The sequence below is a fragment of the Lemur catta genome, chromosome 10 (assembly GCF_020740605.2).
Source record: "Lemur catta isolate mLemCat1 chromosome 10, mLemCat1.pri, whole genome shotgun sequence".
In the NCBI taxonomy this organism is placed as follows: domain Eukaryota; kingdom Metazoa; phylum Chordata; class Mammalia; order Primates; family Lemuridae; genus Lemur; species Lemur catta.
Window position 1 is genome coordinate 83,140,684 of NC_059137.1, and position 8,435 is coordinate 83,149,118.

The 8,435-nt window shown below is 50.3% G+C and overlaps 1 protein-coding gene across 1 annotated transcript; it reads right to left on the reverse strand.

Moving 5' to 3' along the window:
- Nucleotides 1–2,545: 2,545 nt before the first annotated feature.
- Nucleotides 2,546–7,843, reverse strand: LOC123645716 (double homeobox protein 4C-like). Its single transcript, XM_045562147.1, has 2 exons — nucleotides 7,472–7,843; nucleotides 2,546–3,265 (listed from the first exon to the last, which is right to left on the reverse strand). Exons 1-2 carry the CDS (start codon nucleotides 7,841–7,843, stop codon nucleotides 2,546–2,548), a joined length of 1,092 nt encoding a protein of 363 aa, XP_045418103.1.
- Between the last annotated feature and the right edge of the window lie 592 nt (nucleotides 7,844–8,435).

The following is an 8,435-nucleotide window of genomic DNA, read 5'->3' on the forward strand; positions in this document are numbered from 1 at the left end:
ATGTTAAAAAATAAAGTGGAATAAAAATATTGAACAAAATTGGCTGCGCACACTGGCATATGCCTATAGTCCCAGCTACTTGGGAGCCTGAGGTGGAGGATCGCTCAAGGCCAGGAGTTTGAGACCAGCCTGAGCAACACGGAGAGACCCCCGCCCCCATCTCTCCAAAAAATTTTTAAAAATAGCTGGGTGTGGTGGTGCATGCCTGTAGTCCCAGCTACTCAGGAAGCTGAAGCAAGAGGATCATTTGAGCTCAAGAGTTTGAGGTTGCAGTGAGCTATGATTGACACCACTATACTCTAGCCCAAGCAACAGAGCTAGACCCTAGCTCAAAAAAAAAAAAAAATAGTAGTTGGATCCCTGGATCCCCTTCCCTGCCCCACAGGGTGGATGACATTCAGTGGAACCCTGGAGGTCTATTCTCTTGAGAGAACCTTTAGGCTGAGGGTTGACCAGAACAGTTGAGCATGAAGGCACCTTACTTTAAAAGGGAGGTAATTAGGTGAATGCAACTGAGTGCTGCCATCCAGCCCTCTTGGCTCTCAGAACACTAAAACCAGATTTAGATTCTTCCAGCTGGAGATTGGACGACGTACTTTCTGTAGAATCTGCATAGTACATGAGGAAAAACAATATTGACACAAGGATTGCGTTCCCCAGTAACATACACCCGGACCATCTCACAGTGGATTGCAGGGTTAACAAGCCACATCCACTTATAGAACATCCAATAAGCTGTTTAGTCCCATATTTTTAGTCATGAGCAGACAACCAAGATTTACCAAAGCCTCTAAAATAGAAGATAAGGGCCAAAGCAAGCAAAGAGACAGAAGCAACTTGGAGGAACAAAATTATGGAAAAGTATTATGTCCACTTCTTTATAATCTCTTTGAGGACATTACACATACATATCTATACATATTAGTGTATTTGTGTATATGGATACATATCCATGAAAAATAAAGAGGATACTAATAAAAGGAGCATTCAGAACAAAAACTCAATAGAACAGTTGGAAAAGAAACTTGAGGAAATCCCTCAGAAAGTGGAGCAAAAGCACAAAGTGATGGAAAGCACAAAAAGTTAAGAAAATCGGAGATTAAGTTCAGGAATTCCAATGTCAAATAACAGGATTTCCAGAAAGAGCGAATGGGAGGAGGAAGAGCTTTGGGGAAGAGAGAAGGAAATTTAATGCAGTACTGGCAAGATTCTTTAGTGGTTATTCTGGATTGCCGTTTAAGGAAGGAAAATGGGGGTGGGTGTGCAGGAGCTGGGGTTTTAGGCTTGAAAAGATGTCTGCTGAGAACATGGGCCCTCTGGAATCCGAGCCTGCAGCACTGACTAGCTCCCCCCAGACTCCGGGCTGTGTCCGGGCCTAAGAGCCCGAGGCGCCCCGCCCCGCCCCGCCATCCCGCATCAGACAAACCCGGGGAACAGGTAGATTCCGGTGTGCTAAGGGATGCACTAACAGGCCATCCTATGTTCATCACACACTTGGGTTTGTGGATGTTCCAGCTTTGTTAACCTCCCACATCGATAAGGGGCCACAGAGAGTAAAACGCGTAAGTGACGAGCATTTCTCCGGACAAGCCGCACTGTGCTCGGCTCCTGGTTTTTCTTAAACTCAGATTATGTGGGACCATTTAAGTCTCCCTGATTTCCTCTCCAATTTGCACTAGATCCTTGTTTATAAATTGGGTAAAACTAGATTTTGCTTCTCAGTGGCCCCAAAGGTATGGTCTCCCCCAAAATGACAGGGGTCTTTATTTCCCCAACCAAGAGGGGTCACTGCCAGCCTTCCCTGGTTGAGTGAATGGCCTCCGTGCCAGCGTGCTCCCCTTCGTCCTCCCTCCCCCATCCTTGCGGGGTGAATGGGAGCGGGGAGAACACTATATGCTAGACGGCGTGAATGCCTGGAGAGAAGAAATGTGATTCTCTCCTTAGACCCGCTCGAGTTTGCATTACGCCCTGCGAGGCGAGTTGCCGGGAGGGTTTGTTTCAGGAAACTGTTTCCCCAGCTGCAGGGCCGTGCTCAACGTCCAGAAAGAAGCCCCATTTGGCTGGACGCAGGGAGAAGAAAAGTGGAGAAGTGAGGACGCATCAGGGAGCACCGCGAGCTCCAGGCTGAGGGCAGTCCCGCCCGTGCGCGGAGAAGAGGGAGAATCCGTTCGAGGGGCGCGGGGACGGCCGGAGTACGAGTCGGCGCGCTTTGCCGACGGCGGAATAACACGCTCTGCAAAGCAGCCCTCGTCCTGCCCCGGGCTCCTTCTCTCTAGTGGAGATTATACATCGTAAGTACTCCGCGTTTATTGTTAATAGTTAATAAATGGAAGGGCAGATGAGTAAAAAAGTCAATCCTCTTTTCTTTCAACTAAGGAAAACACCGAGGTCCTCTGCCTGCACTTTGGCGCCCTTCCATCCTGACACCCTCTTCATTTTCCTGAAAAGTATGTCTGGAAGTCCTTTCTGTGACAAAGTATTCAAATCTTCATGTTCCTTTTCAGTTTTCACAATGTGAACCGTTACAGATGAACCCTAGCTTGGTTCATCTGCCTCCCGTCGCCGGACCCTGGGGTCGTTTCCACTGTTCTGCCGCTCGGAGCGCAGACCCCACCAGGGCGCTGCGGGGCCCCCCACGCAGGTCCCCTCTGGGAGGGAGATGGCAGCGGCTCCGGACGCGCGGCGGGCCCGCCCAGCGGCTGCGGCTGCGGAGCCGAACGCGGCCAGAGCTGCTGGGAAGGGACCTTCGGGGGCTGTTCCCAGGCCCCCGGGTGCCGCGGCGTCTTCCCGGGCTCCTGGCCCCCTGGCTGCTGCTTCCCAGAGGCGGGACGCGGCCCCCGTCGCTGCAGGCCGGGGGCCCCCGGGTGAACTTGAGTCCGGGCGCTGCCCGCTTCCAGCTGCGGGAGGGGCAGGTGGGAAGCGGGACATGGAAGCAGCGGTGAGCCAGGGGACAGAGAGCCAGGGACGTCTCCCGAAGGCTGGCCCGGCACACTGGCTGGAGTCTCCAAGTCAGGGAAGGCCACGTTCGCGCCCAGGACACCAGCGTGCCCCGAGAGGACGGCTTGACCGGAAGCATTCTCTGACTCCCAGGAGAAGTGGCCCACATCGTACGGGGCCCGGGAAAGCCCTGCTGGCGGGAGTAGTGCGGGGCGAGCACCCCGGGCTGGCTAGGGCCAGGGAACCGGGCCCCTGCCCGGGTTTCCTCCCCGCCGGGGTTCTTCTGGCTTCTCTTGGGTATTGGAGCTCTCCGGTTCTGAAACCAAACCTGGGAGGGCAACGACAGAGAGTGAGAGAGGAAAGACATTTTCTCATCAAGCCCAGTTCCATAATTATCATCAGCAAGTAGTAGCCTGTGAGCAGGGTCAAACACTTGTCAAACAGAACTTCCACTAGAGTTTAGAATAAAAGCAAACTTCCTGGCCAGGCTGATTCACACCATTGGCTGTGTGGCCCAACCTGCCTTCTGCCAACTCCCCCCAAAGCAATCACCTCGCACCCACCTGCAACCGTGTCATGCCACAGTGCTGTCCTGCGGCCCTGGCCCTTGCCCAGAGTTGTCCTGTGTGCTGGCACATTCCCTCGTCCCCCTTCTCTCCTCTACCTCAACTACTACCGTTTATCCTTTACTGTCCCTGTCATCTCTCAAAAATACTTCTCCAGTCCCATCGGACTGAACTCTTTAAAGCCATGACGATCTTTGCTTTTTTTTTCACATACACATTCATTATTACCAAATAGGTATCTAAAACATACCGTGCACCTGCCCAGCCCTGGGAAAACAGCGAGGGCCTGACCATACAAAGGGACCACGCCGGCCAGGACACCTGCAGCCCTGGGACCCTGGCCCCTGCGTCTGCAGCATCCATCGGCACAGCACTGCTCTCCCCTGCTCTTTCACACACACCCTCACCGCTTCCTTCCAACCCAGGACCAACCAGGGAAGCCAAGCGTGCTGCCCTACCCAGTCCCGCAGGATGCCCCCTTCTAGTCGGCGGCCCCAGCTTCCCTGGGCGACAGCCTCCATCAGAGCCCACCTGGGCCTTCCCTTTTCCCACAATGAAGTTCCCAGCTCCTCGGCCTGCCTGTGGGTCTCTGCAGATGTGAGCAGCGGCTGACTCCCTTGGGGTAGGAAGCTCTGAATAAACAGCCTCAGCTTTTTCTCATTTGGGTGGTCTCATGTCGACAACAGCAAAGCAAAAAGCAGACACCTCTCTGAGTAAATTTTCAGTTTCAATCCCTCTGTGGGTCCTTTCTTGACTTCACCTCAGGCAACTTAGTCCTGTATGCAAAACATGCCACCTCCTCTTTCCACATTTTGGAGCTGGGCACCAAAATCAAGGGAAAAGCCAAGCCTTTGGCCCTGGGTGGACTCACGCTCCACACCCATGGCAGGGCTCAGCCAGGACCCCAGGAACACCAGGGGGGCCTCCTTACTGTCCCAGTCTCTAGGCAGCTCGAAAGACCTCAGGCTGAGCAATACAATAGAAACACAAACAACTCACCAACATTTTCCAAGCTTAAAAAAAAAATCCTCTGCTGCTAATTACAAGACAAATGCCCAATTCTTCAGCCTGCCATTCCCAGAACTCCAAAACAACTCCCTGGGACACACCCAGCCCCAGGCCCCGCCCTGCAGCTGGTCACTGCCAAACCCAGCCTGCTTTCCTCCCTCAGGGCCTTTGCAAGAGTAACACTAAACAAATCTTCCCAAGCAGCAAACTGCCAGCCCCCTCTGGCCAAATTACCAGAGGCTCCCAGGTACCTCCTGAAAGGACACAATGCGGAGTCACAATGCGCATCTGAGCTACAGAACTTCAGGGTTTCCCTTTCTGGTTCCTGGAGCTACCAGCTATAACCCTGTGCCATTTACTGAGCTGATGACAGTTCTTTTGTCTGTAAAATGGTCATGAAATTGTACCTACCTAGTAGGGTTGTTTGGGCTTCCAGGAAACAAGAACTGAGAAGTGCTTGGGGTACTGTGATAAAGTTCTAGTAGGCTGCCACCCCCTCCCCCAGGGCTGCATTTCCCTAAGGCCAGCTGATAAAAGGCTTTCCAGCCCTTAGGCTATCTCAGCTTTTCTTCATCCCTGCACTAGATAAAGTTTGGAACGGCAGGGCTCCACAGGAAAGAAGATATGGAGATTACTGTGGTTTGGAAAAATTCAGTTGGGGCTCTTGGTTCTAAAAATCAAAAGCCCTCCTGCCTGCCCTCACCCTCACCCTTCTCTACTGTGTACTTGTTTCTTTGGTCAAATCTTTCCCCTCTGAGTTGCCACTGGTTTAAATGTCTCTGAGGTTACATAGATTTTTAAAATAAAATTCTTAAAACAGTACCTGGCACACAGCAAACCCTCAAAGGATGTTTATTCTTACTCAGGTAGGTCTTGATTTTTTTAATTTTACTTTTTTAATTGACAACTAATAATTGTACACATTCATGGGGTACATAGTGATGTTTCAATAGGTATAATGTATAGTGATCAAACGAGGGTAATTAGCATATCCATCGGTAGGCCCTGATTTACTGCACAGTCTTTATCAAGCACCTGCCAAAGTCCTGGGAAGAAAATAGGGAACAAGACACAATGCCTGCCTGGGAGAAGCTCAAAGACAACTGAGGAGGGGGTGCTGCTAGTGTGAGGATTGGTGTCACCAAAGCAAGCCAAGAAGAGACAAGAGGTGGAATAGGGGACCCCTCCTCCGTGAGGCACTCCACGGCACATAAGAACCACCTGGGGGGATTTCGGAACTCCCCAGGCCCAGGGTTCAAACCCTAGACCAATAACCCCAATATCATTATACAGGTCAGTCTATAGTAAACAATACTCAGTGAAGGCCAAGAGCCCCCAGGTGTACGGCAATCAGTCTGTGTGGGTTACCTGGGAGTTGAAAAACATACACATGCCCAGCCACACTCCCAAAGATTCTGATTCAAACCCTTTGGGCCTGGGCACCGATAGAGTCTAGGACTGAAAACCCTTGGTCTAGGACTGGAACCGTTCAATGTTAGCTACACATCAAAATCAACTGGGGAGCTTTCCAAACAACCTGTGCATCCTCAGGTTCTACTCTCAGAGACTCACAGATTTTAATTTAGGGCAGCCATTCTCAAGATTCTCAAACTTAACCACACACTTCAGTCACCTGGGAGGAGAAATTAAAAATCCCAATTCCCAGGCTGCACCCAGACTAACCACCTCGGACTTCCTGGAGGCCAGACTTGGCCCCCCAGGTGGTTTCAATGCATCCCAAGGCTGAGACCCAGAGGATCAAATCCCATCAGGAGCCCTGGGCAGCCTCAGGGATCCCTAAGGTCAAAACCGTTCTCTTTGCAACACTCAGCCATGATTTGCCTTTGCCTATTTACTCCGCATTGTCTTAGTGGACTTTTCCAGAGGCTGCATGAGGTGGGTAAAGATGAAATTTGGAAGATCTGAAAGTTATTCTCTGGTCTTCCATTGCTATTCCTCATACTAAATTTTCTGGCTTTGACAACATAGTTGCTTTTCTTGAAAAAATACGTTAAGATGTAAAAGATTTATTATTGTTATTTTAAAATGCAATAGTGAATATTTTTCAGCTTCTCAGTTTTAATTTCCTTTTTTTTTTTAGAGACAGGGTCTCACTCTGTCACCCAGGCTGAAGTGCAGCAGCACAATTATAGCTCACTGCAACCTCAAACTCCTGGGCTCAAGGGATCCTCCCATCTCAGCCTCCTGAGTAGCTGGGACTATAGGTGTGTGCCACCATGCCTGGCTAATTTTTAAATTTTTTTCGTATAGATAGGGCTCACTATGTTGCCCAGGCTGGTCTTAAACTCCTGGCCTCAAACGATCCTCCCAAAGCACTAGGATCACCTGGCCACAGCTTTAATTTTTGTTTTCTTTTTTTTTTTTTTTTTTTTGAGGCAGAGTCGTGCTTGGTTGATCTGGCTAGAGTGCAGTGGCATCACCGTAGCTCACTGCAACCTCAAACTCCTGGGTTCAAGCGATCCTCTTGCCTCAGCCTCTCAAAGTAGCTAGGACTACAGGTGTGCACCACCACATCCAGCTAATTTTTTCTACTTTTAGTAGAGACAAGGGTCTTGCTCTTGCTCAGGCTGGTCTTGAACTCTTGACTTCAAGTAATCCTCCTGCCTTGGCCTCCCAAAGTGCTAGGATTATAGGCGTGAGCCACCACGCCCGGCCCACAGTTTCAATTTCTCATATGGTAACTATCTGACAGATAGAACTTGCATTAACCAATTTAGACAATACCCCTTGCCAGGGCTGTAAATTAAATTGCTAAACCTCTCTGATCCTACTTTCCCAATCCAGTGAACAGGAGGGCTAATACTGACCTCACAGGGGTATTGAGAAGATTAACTCAAAAGTGGTTTTTAAGCCTGTGGAAAAACAGGTGCTGGGATACATGCCCAACCACACCCCCTCTGCCTCCCAGTCAGAGACAGATAGCCACATTTATCCTTTACCTGGATTCGTGGCTCAGGAATCTGTTTTTGTCTGGCCAGTTCTTCTCTGATAGTAATACCAGGATAACGGTCCCTTTCAAAGGCCTCAGTAAGAATCTTGTATTGCTCTTGGTTAAACTTGGTCCTCCTGCACCTCCCGCCTCGCTCAGGTGCTGGACAACCGCATAGGGTAAGAGAAGAGAAGAAACATTCAGAGGGACCACTGACCCAGGTGTGAACACCACCTCTCCCATCCCAGCTGAGTGTAGGGCCTGCAGCCTCCTGACAAGAAGGGATTTGCCGCCAAGCATGAAGCTCAGGCCACTTTGCAAGGGCCTTACGGCACCTCCCAAGATGCTGCCACTGGTCCCAGACCCCTCTGCGGAATTCCATGAAATACAGACTCAGAACCCACGCCTAGACTCGCCCCTGAGCTCCCAACTCAGGGTTCCACCTGCAGGTCGTAAGATACTACAAAAGCTAGTGCACCCCAAACAGTTTGAGGGACATCTGAAATATAAAATATAACTATGACTTTCAGACACGCATCCCTACATATTGATGTGGGCAAAACGGCCTCTTTCAAGACTGCTGTTAACATAGATCCTACTAATCTGTGCATTATTTTTGTCCTTTGCTAGGACCCAAAATACAAAAATGTTCAGATGCCAAGAACCAAAACGTAAGTACATCTGATGGGAGGAAAAACCTAAAACTGCGGAATTTCTATATATTACATTTGTATTAGCATTTTCCCTTGTGACCTAGGGAAGCTCCGGGCCCTCAGTTTGCGCCTTGGACTGTCCCCTGAGTCCATCAGAGTTAGACTCACTGTCGACTTTTGACTCAGCTCAAAACAGGATTCACTCAGAGGAGTAAAACAGGCAAAAGCCACGGCTCCCTTCCCTGGAAGACCTCCTCTTCACGCTGAGGAGAGGGCCAGCCTCTGCCCAAATCCACAGCCCCCTGGCGTCCCTGCCCAGCT

Bases quoted from the DNA above. Each gene is read 5' to 3' on its own strand.
- LOC123645716 (XM_045562147.1), bottom strand. From the start codon at position 7,843: ATGGAATTCCGCAGAGGGGTCTGGGACCAGTGGCAGCATCTTGGGAGG. The intron at 3,266-7,471 runs GTAAAGGATAAA...TTGCCCTCCCAG, and splicing joins TTCCTGAGCCACGAATCCAG to GTTTGGTTTCAGAACCGGAG.